The sequence below is a fragment of the Hemitrygon akajei genome, chromosome 14 (genome assembly GCF_048418815.1).
Source record: "Hemitrygon akajei chromosome 14, sHemAka1.3, whole genome shotgun sequence".
Classification (NCBI taxonomy): Eukaryota; Metazoa; Chordata; class Chondrichthyes; order Myliobatiformes; family Dasyatidae; genus Hemitrygon; species Hemitrygon akajei.
Genome location: NC_133137.1, coordinates 13,499,563 through 13,517,403, shown reverse-complemented (window position 1 = coordinate 13,517,403; position 17,841 = coordinate 13,499,563). Strand labels below are relative to the sequence as shown.

The 17,841-nt window shown below is 39.1% G+C and overlaps 1 protein-coding gene across 1 annotated transcript in view; it reads right to left on the bottom strand.

Annotated features, from left to right (window-relative positions):
- The window catches only part of rbm19 (RNA binding motif protein 19), a 273,505-nt gene extending 255,886 nt beyond the window's left edge, over positions 1 to 17,619 (bottom strand). Inside the window, exons 1-10 of the mRNA XM_073065480.1 lie at positions 16,986 to 17,619; positions 13,818 to 14,000; positions 8,170 to 8,295; positions 7,103 to 7,141; positions 5,944 to 6,130; positions 4,939 to 5,183; positions 4,397 to 4,471; positions 3,845 to 3,923; positions 3,365 to 3,436; positions 3,041 to 3,244 (exon numbers count right to left, since the gene is read on the bottom strand). Of these exons, the coding sequence (XP_072921581.1) occupies positions 3,041 to 3,244; positions 3,365 to 3,436; positions 3,845 to 3,923; positions 4,397 to 4,471; positions 4,939 to 5,183; positions 5,944 to 6,130; positions 7,103 to 7,141; positions 8,170 to 8,295; positions 13,818 to 14,000; positions 16,986 to 17,021 (1,246 nt within the window). The 5' untranslated portion in view covers positions 17,022 to 17,619. The remainder of the gene's footprint in view (positions 1 to 3,040; positions 3,245 to 3,364; positions 3,437 to 3,844; positions 3,924 to 4,396; positions 4,472 to 4,938; positions 5,184 to 5,943; positions 6,131 to 7,102; positions 7,142 to 8,169; positions 8,296 to 13,817; positions 14,001 to 16,985) is intronic.
- Positions 17,620 to 17,841: the final 222 nt, after the last annotated feature.

Below are 17,841 nucleotides of genomic sequence, written 5' to 3'. Positions count from 1 at the left end.
GTCAAATTGGCAGATGGCACTGGCAACCAACAGCAACATCTTGCAAAGAGCTCATAAAACTACTAGATACTCTAGTGGATATATTTCTTCTTCTGAACTTCGATTGCTGCTGTCTGTAGCCTGTAATTTCCTTTTGAAGAATTAACTTCTGAACTGCCTAAATGATCTGGCCCTTTTGGGGTCTCCCAGGGGTTTTCTGTGAACTAGACTCTTGAGAATGCAGGTACAGTCAGGGTAGCAATCGCTGGGGTTGGACACTACATCGAGGCCAGATAGCAGAAGATGAACTAGTGATCAGCTCTATTACTCCGTGCTGACTAAGGTTAAAATAGAGCAGAAAACGAAAAGGTGTTCAGAGCCATCTGCTTTATGTGACTGGTCTCCCTCTCTTCTCACTACTAACATCAGGGAAGAGGTGCAGGAGTCTTGGGGCCCATACACCAAGTTTGGGAGCAGTTGTTGCTCTGAGCCATCAGACTCCTGGACAGGCTGCACAGCTGTAGACTCACTTTCGGAGACTTTGCAATTAATGTATACAAAAACACATGGAACTTTTTTTTTTAAGAACAACTTGCATGATTTGCTCTCTTTTGCATATTGGATAAGTGAAGGTCTTGTGTGTGCTTTTTTTAAGTGAACTCTACTGTGCATCTTTGCTTAGTGGGTGCTTGCATATTATTATTGTACATAATATGCATACTTTGATAATAAATTTGAACTTTGTGTCAGAACTTTCAAGACTATCTTTTTGACCTTATTCAGAGATATTAACACCACTAACATTACAGAAACTGATTTTATATCAATGAAAAATAGTTGATGGAAATAAATCTTAAAAATCTTCCTAATCTCTATAACAGGAATCCTAAAAATGGGGATTTCAATCCTATAACAGGTCTAGTCGATCTAGAAGGCGAAATATGAAGAGTACCGTAGATTCCGGACTACAGAGCGCACCTGATTAAAAGCCGCTGGCTCTAATTTTAGAAATAAAATCAATTTTTTACTTGTACAGGCTGCACCGGATTTTAGGCCGCACCGGATTTTCGGCCGCAGGTGTCCCACGCTGTAATATGAGATATTTACACAGAAAGATATTACACGTGAGGATTTTTTTAAACTTTTAATTAAATCCATATGGTAACATAAACAAATACATATTGCAAATGTTTTTTTTCGAACCGTGCCTGTAACGCGGCTACTTTTAAATATACGTTGCGTATACTTCTTTACTGAACAACATTCCAATATCTCCTAACGACTGGTAAAAAAATATATATACTGCAGCCCACCAGGAAAAGTTATTGATCGCCTTTAACTTAAAAGCAGCGTTTTTGCTCCGCCGCTCGCCCCCCCTCCTTCCCGTTTATCGCAAACTGGTATCCCACAAGACGCGGCGAAACCGGGTGTGACGTCATAGCATCCCGCGATGTAGTACAGAAAACAAATATAGTTAAAACAGTTCTAACTTTAACTAGAAAATGAATTACTAAGCGAAAATATTATAAACTAAATAGCTGCCATAAAGGCAGCACAATGCTTTTCTTCGAGTGTTTTCCATGTTGATGAGGGTGAGTACAAATGACTGATTTACAATAATTTAATTGTGAAAGTGCGCTTGATTTATCGTACAATTTCATTGGAACTCTGTGAACTACTCATCAATTTTATTGGTCTACTGCTACGAGGCAAAATGTTTTTGGCGGCATGAAAAAAAATAATGCATTAGCCGCTTCGTATTAAAGGCCGCAGAGTTCAAAGCTGTTCAAAATGTGGGAAAAAAGTAGCGGCTTAAAATCCGGAATCTACGGTAATTTAAATATGCCACTTATAGGCAACTGCTTTAGTGTCGTCAGTTCTGATGACTTGCCCATCCTACTTTGCAGTCCAATTAAAAGCAACGTGCTCAGCACATTATTGTATGCTGAGAAACATTCAAGGCTGCACGACCACACAACTATTTTTACTGATTTGAATGCAATCCATTCATCACTATCAACTGTTCAAATTCCTTGTGGGATGTTGTTGATATAGGTACTAGGTTTAAATACCCTTACCCATAACTCTGAAGATTACTTAAATTTGATCAAATTAGAACTGCAGTTAGCAAACTACAGCATTATATTTTTACTAACAATGGAACATTCTTCTTCAAAGAGTAGTATCAGTTAAATGCCAATTCAAGATCGGTACCAAAAATTAGAACAGAGTCAGAGGTAATGGTCTAAATTTTGCAAGAAAATCTACATTCAGCTGCGTATTCCTTGCATTTATTTGAGAGTTCAAGATTTCTCACTGTTTATGTGCATAATAATGGCTATTCACCAATGTTTCCTTTATAGCACAGGAAGTAGCAGCAGCAGAGATTTTCCACCACTTATAATGAAGGAATCCACTCTTATCAACACATGTCAGATTGGAAGCAAATGGCTATGAAAAACTAAAGTTCAAATAGTATGTTTTTAGATTTAGTTTATTTAATTGTTTTAAGAGTTCTGAAATGTTATAGTTATTTTAACATCTTTTTAAAACTTGGAAAATAAACATTAAATAGGTTTCAACCATCCAACCCACTGCCCACATACCACACCAGCCCAAACCACATTGACAATTTTAAGCTTCCATTCCATGACCACCTTGCATGCAAATCAGGCTGCAACCACAGACGATACCAAGCCCCACCTTCTGTACTCCACCGGTGGTTTTAAGTCAAGTGATCAAAGGCTTATTTTGGTGTTTTTAAATGTCTTCTAAGAGATATTTAAAAACAGTTGAAATTAATAAGCAAAATATTTTAAATCATTAAAACTGCTGTTAATTACAAAATAACTTTGCAGAGGTATTAAAAACAAAAAAAACTTTGCCAAACTTAACTTCTTAATTAAGGTCAGTGGCCTCATTCAAGTGCTTCGAACTATAACATTGCTTGGATGTAAATTAATACAATTTTGCAGAAAACTTTGTAAAAGTACTAACAAAACTGGAGCTTGCAATATTTATCACTGATAAGCAGAAAAGTGAAGGAACATTAACTGCTCACCATATTTAGAAAAAACTTTTTCCAAGTCATCTTCTGTACAGGTGTATGGTAAGTTTCGGACAAACAACCTTCCTGAATCAGAGACATCCTCTTCCACCTCATTCGCTTTCTTTTGCCTCATCAGCCATTTTTGGTTATCATTTTTCCTTACTGGCTTAGTTTTGACTGCATTATTCACTCTGAAAATTTCAATATATCTTCTACCTTTAAACAAATAGGGAAATATTTTGGGATCAACAATACAGACACCATTCAGGATATTAAATCTTTGCTTTACAAGGACAGTTATAAGATAAGGACTATTGCTCTATCAAGATCCCTTACCCATGTACTCTTTATTTCTCTTCAATGCCTTTTCAAGATCATCTTCTGACTGGAAGTCTACATATACATACCCTGTAAAAGAAAATGTTCCAGAAAACTGAATTTATTTATCAAATATAGAATCACGTTACTCAACATGATGAATATCAACATTTTGTCAAATTCAAAAACAACTTAAAGTTACATAACATTTTCTTTGTAGCAATATGTTCCTAAACCAATAAAACAGATACTGAAGCAATGAAGTGATGAAAGTTGGTTAAATAGATGGTTTTTAATTAGATTTTGTTTTCATAAAATGGGTAGGGGGAAGCATACTCTATCAGTGAAAGATAACTGTAGAATTACCAGTCTTCACTATGGTACAAATACAGTACTAAAATCAAAGCCCTATTTCATATTAGTGAGAGATACAAAAATGCATACAACTCTTTAAAGCAAATACTTTGTGAAGGAAAATGTGAAGAATTGGTAACAGACCTGTAGTGTTGCCAGTTGCATTTTTGATAATCCGAATGGCTACAGGTTTCAAAGGCACGAAAAACTCCCTCACTTGCTTCTGAAGAGAGATCAGAAAATGAAATGAATGCACATTAAAATTAGAGAATTAAAATTGTGGGTTTTACTAAAAAAAAGCTTTTCTCCCCCTTACAGTCAGAATTATTTTTTCCAACTCTATGTCAGCCCCTTTTTTTCCCCATAACTATTTGTTGCCCCATCAGAATTTAACATTTTTTGTTTCTTTCCCAACCTTAACTTCATTCTCATCAATAATTTTACAAGTAGTAAATTTAAACTATTACAGCTCTTCCAGCAATGTTTCCAAAAACCAAGTTACAATGCATCAATATCTGCTCACTATGCCTTTAAAAAAGCTGAAATCAATTTTCACTACCTACATAAAACATAAAATATCCAAATGCAGGTAGAAATTCATTTCCTGTGCCCCTGCCGAATACTGCAAAAGTAAACTCTCAAATAGTACATTTGTTCACAAAATAGACCATATAATCAATGCAACAGAAAACAAACCTCTTTCACATTAAAGCAGGCACCTCGGAGTTTCAAAGTATAAGGTGTGCTGGCTTCATTTCCAGGAGTTCCCTTCTAAAAATAATTATACAACAGAGTCTATGTTAAGAAACCACACATCTATTAATGTTTAATTTCATTTTTCATTACATTTTATACTTGTATAAGAAAGTTTTATGAACTAGAATGGTGGAATCAAAAAATATTCATCACCAAGTCAAAAAGATTAGCCAAATAATACAAAATTATTTATTTTTCATAATTCATTCACAAAATATTTTAAAAATCTGGATGGTTTTATATTCTGAAATACCAAGGCAAGCAGCTAATCACAAGTCCTCTTTTTCACTTCCAAAAACTATCTAATTATTATGGACATTATTTTTATTCACAAAATTTTTTAAAGTCTTTAAAAAGGCAACCCAGACAGACCCCAGGTTACAAATCAATGACTTAATTGGAAAATAGTGATCACAATAGTGTCCCTGGACAAAGATAAATGAAAGCACTAAGAAATAACAAACACTGAAACATTTTCAAACCTCTAGTTGTTTCTTCTTCCTCCATTCAGGTCCTGATTTCTCAAGTTTTCCACCTTGTTCCTTTTCTTCATTATTTGTGTATAACATATTTCCTTCAGATGATAACTTAATGTCTTCATCACTTTCAGATCCTTCATCAATTTCAGAATTCTCATCTGCTTTCTTAACTACTTTTGATCTTAAATAATCCATGTCCGAAACTGTTTTTGCCAATGCAAGCTTTTCTTTTGTTTTATTTTGTGCACCTAGAAGTTAAAATATTACAAACAAGCAACTTTTTTCTCAATCACGGCCAACACCACTTAATTACAATGAAAGATTCATATGCATTCAAGACCATACAATACAGGGTAAAACTTATTTCTTGCCCGCTGTCTTTTTGCAGTGAGATGCAGAGTCAAAATAAATCCTATTACAGGTACAATATAATCAGCTTATATTCAGTCCTTTCTTCCACAGATATGTTAAATATATTGATGAACGTGACAAACAGTAACTAAAGATACATTGTCCACATTCCTGTTTTCTAGCTCTAATATGATCTAAAACCTGTCCTCTGGGATGCAGCTAAATTACATTACAAATAAAACACCATACATTAACAATCTGAAGTGAGGCTCTATGATCTAGAATATTGGAATCAAAAATATATTCATCACCAAGTTAAAAAAATTTGACAAACAATAAAAAATTATTTTTATTTAATGTCATTAGCAAAAATATGGCTAATTTACAATTTTAGTGTCCAGTATTTAGCACAAGCTCCCCTCTCTTGCACCAGTCCCTATGAGTTATCCAACGTCAGTATGCAGCCTGCTTCGTAGTAGAAAGTTGTTCTTGCAATTTTCAGATTTCCACATTTACACACACATACTTGGAAAACCTCTAGTTGCAAGCAGTTATGCAGGATACTAGTAGTAACTCATTCTGGATTGAAGTTAATCATAAAACATAAATTATTAAAATAGGATACACTGCAGTACAAGAATTACAGTAGGTACTTACCTTTTGTTCCCTTGATATCTTCCGTCTCACTCAGTTCTTCAGAATCATCTGAATCAAAGTTCAGATAATCATCTACCTTCTTTACCTCTTCCTTTTTCCCCGGTAAGGTGTCATTGGACCAGGTTGGTGCTTTGCTACGTTTCTCATGCACGGCTAGAAATTCTTCAAACTCGCTATCTTTCTTCAACTTCAGAAAAAAAATAAGCCAAGTCACATTTCCAGCACAAGTTGCATACAGATTATTGGATGGAAAAAAAATCAAAGTACCGTAGATGTCGGATTATAAGCCGCTACTTTTTTCCCACATTTTGAACAGCTTTGAACACTGCGGCCTTTACTACGGTGCGGCTAATGCATGATTTTTTTTCATGCCGCCAAAAACATTTTGCCTCGTAACAGTAGACCAATAAAATTGATGAGTAGTTCACAGAGGTCCAATGAAATTGTACGATAAATCAAGCGCACTTTCACAATTAAATTATTGTAAATCAGTCATTTGTACTCACCCTCATCAACATGGAAAACACTCGAAGAAAAGCATTGTGCTGCCTTTATGGCAGTTATTTAGTTTATAATATTTTCGCTTAGTAATTCATTTGTTAGTTAAAGTTAGAAGTGTTTTAACTATATTTGTTTTCTGTACTACATCCCGGGATGCTATGACGTCACACCCGGTTTCGCCGCGTCTTGTGGGAAATACCGGTTTGCGATAAACGGGAAGGCGGGGGGCGAGCGGCGGAGCCAAAACACTGCTTTTAAGTTAAAGGCGATCAATAACTTTTCCTGGTAGGCTGCAGTATATACATTTTTTACCAGTCGTTAGGAGATATTGGAATGTTGTTCAGTAAAGAAGTATACGCAACGTATATTTAAAAGTAGCCGCGTTACAGGCACGGTTCGAAAAAAAGCATTTGCAATATGTATTTGTTTATGTTACCATATGGATTTAATTAAAAGTTAAAAAATCCTCACGTGTAATATCTTTCTGTGTAAATATCTCATATTACAACGTGGGACACCTGCGGCCGAAAATCCGGTGCGGCTTGTACAAGTACAAAATTGATTTTATTTCTAAAATTAGAGCCAGCGGCTTTTAATCAGGTGCGCTCTGTAGTGCGAAATCTACGGTATTCCAAGAGAGCATCAAATTTCTACTCACAGATTCTAGATCTTCAATGGCAAATTTCTTTACTTTGTCCTGTAACAGCAAATTGGAATAAGTTTTTATAATGCTTTTTGCCTAACCACTAAAGCCAAACTTATCAAAAGCGCTGCCTCTTAATTTTCCCTCGAAACTTGCAATTAAAGACCTTCACTGATATTGTGCAATGATCAACTTCTACCATGGGGTGTCAGCAAAGTACTTATATAAAACAGATTTATATATGAAATTCACTTCAGCATTAATGTATTTCAGTCCTTCCCCTCTTTATTCCCAATATCTTAATAATTAAAATATATTACATCCAGAACATACTAGAGGAACTTAGCAAGTCAAGCAGCATTTAAAGAAGGGAACAGACAGTTAATTAACACTTCAGGCCAAGACACTTCATTGGGACTGGAAACAAAGGACAGAAGCCAGAATAAGAAGGTTGGGGAAGGGGAAGGAATAAAAGCTGGCAGATGATAAGTGAAACCAGGTGAGGGGGAAGTCGGAGGGGTGGGTGTGGAGCAGAGGAAATGATGCAAGAAGCTGAAAGGTGGTAACTGGAAGAGCTAAAGGACTAGAGGAGGAACCTAATAGGCGAGGACAGTAGACCATGGACTAAAATATAAGACCTAAGATATAGGAGCAGAAGTAGACCATTCGGCCCATTGAGTCTTCTCCACCATTCAATCATGGCCGATCCTATTATTCCAGTCATCCCCACTCCCCTGCCTTCTCCCCATACCCTTTGATGTCCTGGCTAATCAAGAACCTATCTATCTCTGACTTAAATGCACCCAATGACTTGGCCCTCACAGCCACTTGTGGCAATAAATTCGACAGATTTACCACCATCTGATTAAAGTAATGTTTCTGCAATATAGAATGATAATGTTTGGCTGTTATTTATTATGCTTGGTATAATAACTTTTTGAATTACACAGAACATAATTATATATCACATTTAAAATGACTGGAATCATACTGAAAATCTAAAATTAAATCAATTTACCATCACTTAAGTTATTTGTAATCAGGTTTACAAAGGCCTGGTATTCAATTCAATTGTCGCATACCTTTTCCTTAATTGGACCTTGTTGTTCTTTTGGCATTTTTGGATTTTCCTCAGTTGAATTTTTCTGTGAGTGCTTACTCCACGGTTTGGGCAAACCTGGGTCCCCAAATGATTTACATAACTCCACCTATAACAAACAGTTTGTCTATTAGTGTTAGCTCAAAGGTACAGCAGTGAAAATTTTCTTCACACCTTTTAATGGACAATTCAAAATTTAACAAAGGTCAATTTTTCATCCAAATTGCAAATAGTATATAAAATTTTCTCATAATTTGCATGGTTTAAAATATTATGCTTGCCCTATTACATAAATACAACGAGATTCCCATATTTACCTAATGGAACCCTGTATGCCAATCACCAACCATCTCACTCGGTGAAAATCTTACCTAGTTTTTTTTCTAATTTCCTTTAGACAACAGCAGAATAAATTTCGGTACAACAGTGCACAGCAGCCCGTATCATATTAATTGAAGGCATTAAAAATACCTCGCGGACAACTCTACAGCACAGCTCTATTTTACAAATGGGATTTTCTTCTTCTTAAATAAACAAAACAGAAATACCAGCCACAAGGGACAGGAGCCAAAGCTGGTCTTCGGACACCAAGGACACATTTTCAGTGTGCACTTCTCTTCCCTGATCAGCAAAATCAACTTCCAACACAGATAACCACATATTACAGCAAAAAGCATCACCAGATGATTAAGATGACAGCCACATTTATTTTACGAACAGTTTTCTTTTATAAACTTATCGAGGTATGGCTAATAAAGAACAAATTCAGTATTAGTCGCAGAAGTAATAATGCAGGAGAGAAACATGATATTTAAATTACCAACAACTTCTTCAAGTTTTCCACCTGTCCCTCATCATTTTCTATGCTATTCAATCTGGTATACCATTCCTACTTTCTCCATTTTGTTTTCATTTTGATGGCAGAGTAGTTCAACTGCTGCCTTAGAACTCCAGCAAAAGGGTTCAGTCTCAACCATGGATTCTGTTTGCACATCCTCCATGACCGTGTGGGTTTGTAGACTAATTGGCCATTGTGAATTGTCTCTAGTATATAGGTGTTTGGTGGAATCCAGTGGGAACTGATGGCAATGTATGAAGAATAAAAATGTTAGTCTAGAATATGTAAGTGGGTGCTTGATGTTCGGATATATGGAGCTATGAGATTATCTTCAGTGAAGTATCTATGTAGTTACATTCCTGTGTTTAGAACGGTCAAGTGTCTGCTTTAGCTTCTCTTCATTACATCAGGGACAGCTAGGATCTACCTTCACCCTTACATTAATTTATATGCTGCCTTTCAATGACATGAGCCACAAGCATATGATCAGCCACCATACGTACATAGGCAGTTTAGACCTACCAATCTGCCACCTCACACAATAAATATATAACACAAAGTTAGACAGGAGTAAGACTTTTTCCAACTGTGGAGTTGTAGGTGTGGATCAGAAAGTCAGTAGCAAGCAATAAACAGACCTTGATGCTAACTTTACAAAACAAACTTGCCTTAAATTTAACAATCGTTGAGGCACACATGTGCTTTTACCAATAAAGGCTAAATTGTTTTAACATCAGTTATGAAGTCTATAGACCATCAGCGCAAACGATGGCAACATGTTCACGAAGCAACAGAAGATTTTTCATGGAAAACAATGTAAGAAACAGCATAAAAATTAGCAATTAAACTTTCATACAATAAGAATGTCATTCATCCTGCCCTTTCTACTAGTTTTGTCCAATATCCAAATCTTCCTATTCTCCGGTGCCCAAAAATCTATCAATCTCAGCCTCAAATGTTAAATATCCATGGAAATCTGGAAGTAATAAAATTATAACAAACCTAGAAATAATTTAAATTGATCCAACATTTAATTGCAAATGAACATATAGACAATAAGAAATGTTATAAGCATTCATCGAAGAATTAAAAATAATTGTAAATACCATTGCTTTGCAAAAGTTAGGTTATCTGGGTTGTGGTGGTTCGGAATTGTTCTACACACAGAAGGCAGTGGATGGCTGTTGATAGTATTCTGCACAGAGGTCAATGACCAGTGATGTTCCACAGTGATCTGTTCTGATACCCAATGCTTTGTGATTTTTACAAATGACTTGAATCAGGAAGCCTTTCCCAGGAAGGGTGGATAGTATGCTTACAGATGCCACAAAAGTTGGTTGTGTTGCAATAGTGCATGCAGATGGCTGTCATTGGTTACAAAGGGATAATGATAAGATGCAGAGCTTGGCTGAGAAGTGCCAGATGCAGTTCAATCCAGAAAAGTGTGATGTGATACCCTTTGGAAAGTTGAACTTGAAGACAGAATACAAGATTAATGGCAGGATTCTTAGCAGTGGGAGAAACAGTGGGATCTTAAGAGTCCATGCCCATAGATCCAGGACCAAGGTGCAAAACACAGTACATACAGTCACAGTGTACATATAGTTATGATAGCACATAGTCACACAAAAAAAAAACAATATTAGCCAAGTCCCTGAATGACATGGTCTGTAGATTGATGGTACATGGAATGTTGCCCAGAGCCGTATTTCTGCAAGAATAAGCACATAGCAGCTCCTCAACACATGCTGGTTCAGCCACAGACAAATGCAATCCAGCTTGTTTTCCAATGAGTTAACACTGGAGGGCAGCACCAACGGGAGGGGCTGGCCCCTAACCCTGTGGGCCTGCTGTGCCTTCCTCTGCTGTTTCTCATACCTCCTCCGGCGTCTCCTCTCCTGGCCACCTGCAATAGATGACTCTGGCACAAGGGCCTGTTATGTACAACCGTGGCCATGAATCTCACCCGCTGTCAGTTTCAACAATGAACCGGACTTGCAGTATTCTACATTACCGATATCCAACATGGTCTTGCAATCACAAGAAAAACATCCAAGACAATCATATGCATCATTTTTTGGACTACTCACCGCCTCCAACCCCACCTTCCCCAGGTGGCTCTAGCAGGCAACAACACAGTACACAATTAAAATTTAGCAGAAAACCATTTAGAAAAGAGCAATGTTTCCCATGGTTTTTTTTTGTAAAAATGGCTCTTAGGTACTGAGACTCTATTTAAGGCAACTTTTATTCACATGAAAGCTGTGAAAATGCACCCAGTAGAGTAACAAGGTAACAAATTGCAGAAGCTCTTGGATTTTACCGTGCCATGTACAAACAACAGAAGTTGCAGTGAGTTTCACAATGTAATGAGAGAGAATGCTGATGGTTTTGGCAGGTAATTATAATCTTAATTTCCAGGCTATTGCTTTTTAAGTCTACTCCAGAATTCATATTTCTTGCTTCTAGGTGCTTCTTCTTTTCAGTACTTACTCAGTTGTAAATATAACTCAACTGATGTGCAATACTATGTTGTTTCAGAGTTGAATTAAAAAGTTTCTGCCTATTACCAATTCCTATATAACCATATAACAATTACAGCACGGAAACAGGCCATATCGGCCCTTCTAGTCCGCGCCGAACGCTTACTCTCACCTAGTCCCACCTACCTGCACTCAGGCCATAACCCTCCATTCCTTTCCTGTCCATATCCCTATCCAATTATTTTTTTAAATGACGAAAATCGAACCTGCCTCTACCACTTCTACTGGAAGCTCCTTCCACACAGCTACCACTCTCTGAGTAAAGAAGTTGCCCCTCGTGTTACCCCTAAACTTTTGCCCCTTAACTCTCAACTCATGTCCTCTTGTTTGAATCTCCCCTACTCTCAATGGAAAAAGCCTATCCACGTCAACTCTATCTATCCCCCTCATAATTTTAAATATATCTATCAAGTCCCCCCCTCAACCCTCTATGGTCCAAAGAATAAAGACCTAACTTGTTCAACCTTTCTCTGTAACTTAGGTGCTAAAACCTAGGTAATATTCTAGTAAATCTCCTCTGTACTCTCTCTTAACTTGTTGACATCTTTCCTATAATTCGGTGTACAGTTCTGGTCACAATACTCCAAATTTGGCCTCACCAATGCCTTGTACAATTTTAACATTACAACCCAACTCCTATACTCAATACTCTGATTTATAAAGGCCAGCATACCAAAAGCTTTCTTCACCACCCTATCCATGAGATTCCACCTTCAGGGAACTATGCACCATTATTCCTAAATCACTCTGTTCTACTGCATTCCTCAATGCCCTACCATTTACCATGTATGTCCTATTTTGATTATTCCTACCAAAATGTAGCACCTCACCCTTATCAGCATTAAACTCCATCTGCCATCTTTCAGCCCACTCTTCCAACTGGCCTAAATCTCTCTGCTAGCTTTGAAAACCTACTTCATTATCCACAACGCCACCTATCTTAGTATTATCTACATACTTACTAATCCAATTTACCACCCCATCATCCAGATCATTAATGTATATTCCTAACCACAAATAAAACATTTGTCTATTGGTTCCATACTTACATTTCTAATTTTCAGCTCATCAACTTACCATCGTCCAAATATCCAAAAATTCTAACTGCACACATCATCCATGACAATGCTGATCTACAGTGCTACTTACCCAACTTTCAAAAAGACTTCAGCCCTCTTTTATTCTGCTATGGCACCATCTTTCTCTATACAATAGCTTTTATTCTTTTCTGTTTTCCTACATCAGTCTTTTAAACTCCAGTAATGGGGTCTGGAGTCCCATCATTTTAAGTTGCCTTATGTACAACTTAGATTATCCCCTTTAGCCTTAACTGCCTCTTTACAAAAGTTTACAATAACTAAATTTCTTCACACCACTTCTTGGAAACTAACTGCAGTTCAAGTCAATAAGTTATGTACTCCCAGGAAGATATACTCTAATATCTGTTATTGTTACTTTTCCACCAGAGAAAAAGTAGGTTTGAAAGAGGTGTCAGAATCACCCTGAATTGACAGTGGTACTGATTGACAGTAGTCCACTGTTACTTTGCTTGTTTTTCTAGATATTCTATCAAGGAGTTAGCAGGATGACCAACCTTCACCATAATTGCATTATGTACACTAAATTCCCAGCATGAAGCTAGCTCTCTTTAAGAGCATCTTTAATTGTCATATGGTATATAATCTGGAAAACAAACCACTGCCATCAAAATGCTACACCAACATTACTGCAGATGAAACAGATTGACAGAACAAAATAAACAAGAAATCTAGTATCTTAAAACAGCACATCAGTACAAAACAATGTATAAAACGTTGAATATTGGTTAATGTTCACAGAATCACCTTCGAAGATTGCAAGACCATTCAAAACATTAAACCTAGGACAACTGTAAAATCATGCTGCAACACACATAAAATGCTGGAGGAACTCAGCAGGTCAGGCAGCATCTATAGAAATGAATAACATGCAAACGTTCTTCAAGACTGAAGTGGAATGGGGAAGACACCAGAATAAAAAGGTGGGGGATTCTGGCATCTTCCCCTTTCCATTTCAGCCCTGAAGAAGGATTTCAGCCTGAAACATCGACTGTTTATTAATTTCCATAGATTTTCTCTGACCTACGGAGTTCCTCCAGCATTTTGTGTGTGTTGCTTTGGATTTCCAGCATTTGCAGACTTTCTCGTGTTTATGAAATCATTTTAATATGATTTTGGTTTAATTAAATTAACAAGACTCCAGAATACTTACTGTAATCTTAGAAGTATCAATGTAGGTCTTATTGAAATGTTTTAAAGCTGCTTGTGCTTCCTCTTCCGTTTTGAACCCGACAAATCCAAACTTTCTAAACTTTCCATTCTTTGTGAATTTCAATATGCAGTCGGTTAATGTTCCAAAGGCACCAAAGAGAGATTTAAAGCGTTCTTCTTTCATCTGAAAAATGAAAAATTACATTTGATTTTGGGTTGTTTATACAAAATGTACATTTGTCTAATACTCTAGTCAGAGATTAGTTGGTCAGACCTCAGCTGAAGTATTACATGCAGTTCTGGTCAGTAAAGTACAGGAAGAATGTAATAGCGCTGGAGGATACAGAGGAAACTCACCAGGTTGTCATTTGGGATTCAGCAGTTCAATTATGAGACTGGGAAAGATAGGCTTTTTCTCCCTGGAGCAGAGAAGGTTAAGAAAGGCCACTTCCAAGTTATGGCAGGGCTCCATTCCTGGGATCCATTTGTACCAAATAATAATATATAGCAGTCTCCCAAGTAGTCATATGTATGGGCTGTATACGTCAGGCATTTTTGAGCAGTATATAAAAGGTAGACTGCAGAAAACTATAGATAAAACTTTATGAGATAGGTTTACGAGTAAGAGACACAGAAGGGATTTGAGAAGGGCTGTCACACAGAGAGTGGTCTATATTTGGAATATACTGCCAGAGAGAGTGGTTAAAGTTGGGTCACTGACAGGATTTAAGAGCCATCTAAATGAGTACTTGAAATCCTTAGGCATAGAGGGTTATGAACCAAGTGTAGTGCAATAGGGCTAATACTGAAGGGTGCCCACTGGTCAGTATGCTTAAGTCGGGAAGAATGATTGCCTTGTCTGTTTTTAATTGTGAGCACAAGACCCTATTGGACACTGATAATACAGAATACTACATGTCCGGTTGACTGGTCCGCAAGACTGACAGTAGGGGAGCCGCAATGATTCAGTTGTTATGTGGACCAGGTCCTCATGTTGTGGTATCACCTGTTGCAGCCATCCAGGAGGGATCAGAGGACTCTGAGTTCACTGGAATCTGAACTGGGTTGGGGGCTCACCCCTCCCGTCAGTGCTGCCCTCCAGTGTTTACTCAGTGGAAGGCAAGCTGGACCAGGACAACATCCAATGCACCATCAATCTTGGGCCATGCAACTTACAGACTTCTTCGTTGGTAAAAGGGTTAAGGGTTACAAGTTCAAATTTAATTGTCTTTCAACCATACATGAATACAGTACAGCCAAAAAAAACAGCATTCATCTGGGGCCAAGGTGCAAGCATAGTATTAACAGCACATACAGTTACAATAGCAGAAAAACATACAGTGACAAAAAATATGCTTTTTGATGAAGTTTTTGATGGGAGTATTGTGGAGTTATGTAAATATAGCAGATATTAACTCAAACAAGAACCAGACAAGTTCTTATCGTAAATGTAAGTTCATGAAACTTGCAATTAGCCTTCAGGTTTTTAAAATATAAATTGTAAGCAGTAAATTGAAGTTATAAGCATAGGCTGCTCCACAGACAAAGAGATTGCATATGCAGGAGCCAAATTTTGATAATGGGTTTATGTTAATTGGCTTGCATCAAACAAATGGGGCTAAGCTATTTGCCCCATTGTGACTGAGTTCAATCTGGCAGACCAAACAGATGTTGTCATATAGCATATTAAACATGGTCACAGGTATAGGCAATCAATAGCTTTGTGTGCTTATATTTGAGTACTCAATTAATTTTAGGTGTCTGGCTCTCTTGTCAATAGATTTTAGAACACTTGTGTTAATTAGTTTCTCCCAAAAGTGTTTGGAGCTTCTGACGCGTCTTACCCATTACAATGTGCCTCCACTATGTATCTCAAAGGAACGATCTGTCAACCCAAAATGAAATCAGTGTGTATTTGAACCATAGTCTGGATTGTAGGCAGAGGGTATGGCCAGAGAGGGAGTTGGGGAGGGGTCGACAAGAACAAAGGGCAAGTATGTGGCCAGACACAGGATCCACGTGTGCCTGCAGCTATGGCCCAATGTTTTGACACGCTGAAAAAATAAAACTGAAACTTACAAAGATGTTGTCATTATCCCTGGAGAGCTTCAGAGCTGTATGTCACTACAGCTTTAGTGTCACTGCTAGCTACAACTCCTGCTTCTTTAGAATTTGAGAGTAGCAAATGCAGGTGTTTTATCATAAAAGTGCTACACAGTTTATACCTATAGGGAGAAGCGCTGTCGACGTTTCGGGCCAAAACGTCGACAGCGCTTCTCCCTATAGATGCTACCTGGCCTGCTGTGTTCTACCAGCATTTTGTGTGTGTTGTTGTTTGAATTTCCAGCATCTGCAGATTTCCTCGTTTATAGAAGTTTATACCTTCTAGTTTTCTCACTCCAAGTATGTCAATGGGTTCTTCTTCCAATAAAACCCAACAACTTCCACATAATACCTGGTATCACAGGGACATAACTTTCAAAGTAAGTTCGATGGGTAGAGAAGCTAACAGCCTCTGCATACAAAGTATTGCGGGACTGAAGATCAAGCAAAATCAGTTGCAGGACAGAAAACAAAGACCAAGGTGAAAAGTCACCTTGCAATTCAGATGTTAGAGTATTCTTCCGCCTACAGACAGAAATGTGAACACAGAAATCAGAAAGTGAATAAATTAGATGAATTATGAATTTAACTCCAATCTCGAATAAGCTCATCAAAAGCCATTGGCAATCTGTGTCATCAAAAACTTCGCTGCCATTGCTACAAGTCACAACATCCAATTTACTAATCACCCCACCAGGCTTGCCAGCTGACCCGCATTAGTTCCCAATTTCAGAAATTTTACCCGACTTTCAAAGCTTTCCATAACGTGGGTCGCCTCATCCATGACCTCCTATAAACCTATAACCCCAGCACTACTTCCACTCTATCCAAAGGCAGGGTACATCAGTGCACCCGATCGCCGGTCCCTCCTCAAGCCCAAGAAGCCTCCTCGCAGCCTCGCTGACCGAGCTGAAAGCCCTCAGCATTTCGGCCGTGGCGTTGTGGGAAGCAGCGTGAAGAGTCCTCGGCTACTTGACTCGCCCCCGAAACGCTTTGGGGCGTCCGGTCACGTTGTAAACGCCTGACGGAGATACCATGTACAGCCCCCCCCACACCCCGTACCTACCCCGTTCGGGAGGTTCTTGACGATCAGCCGTGACATCTCGCCGCCGGTCGGTGTGTTGCCGTCAACGCCCGGTAAACAGCCGCACGCGCCGCCGGTCGGTGTGGTGCCGTCAGCGCCCGGTAAACAGCCGCACGCGCCGCCGGTCGGTGTGGTGTCGTCAGCGCCCGGTAAACAGCCGCACGCGCCGCCGGTCGGTGTGGTGTCGTCAGCGCCCGGTAAACAGCCGCACGCGCCGCCGGTCGGTGTGGTGTCGTCAGCGCCCGGTAAACAGCCGCACGCGCCGCCGGTCGGTGTGTTGCCGTCAGCGCCCGGTAAACAGCCGCACGCGCCGCCGGTCGGTGTGGTGTCGTCAGCGCCCGGTAAACAGCCGCACGCGCCGCCGGTCGGTGTGTTGCCGTCAGCGCCCGGTAAACAGCCGCACGCGCCGCCGGTCGGTGTGGTGTCGTCAGCGCCCGGTAAACAGCCGCACCACCAGCGTGGTATCTCCAACCCCGATTACGAGCTCCCCTCCGCCCCCACGCGCTTTTTGTTTCACTTCCCAGAATGCCTCGTCACGGGCGGTATGGCGAACGGCGAGGGACAAACCGTCTGCGCGCACACTTCAAAACGGCGAAACCGTCGGTGGGAGTTCCGCGCGAGCCGAGCTGTCCGCCGCCGACGCGCGTTCCTCATGCCGAGCCACGGCGATGGTTTCGACTTCCCTATGAAAACTACTACCTAAAGCAAAATAGCGGACGTTGTCAAATCTTCACCGAAAAGGCAATATTCTTCTTCAACACGTACAACAAGCTGGAGGATCACAGCATCTTCAGTGTACTTTGTGGTTAATATTCTTCTTCAGCGCTTCATGGAAGAG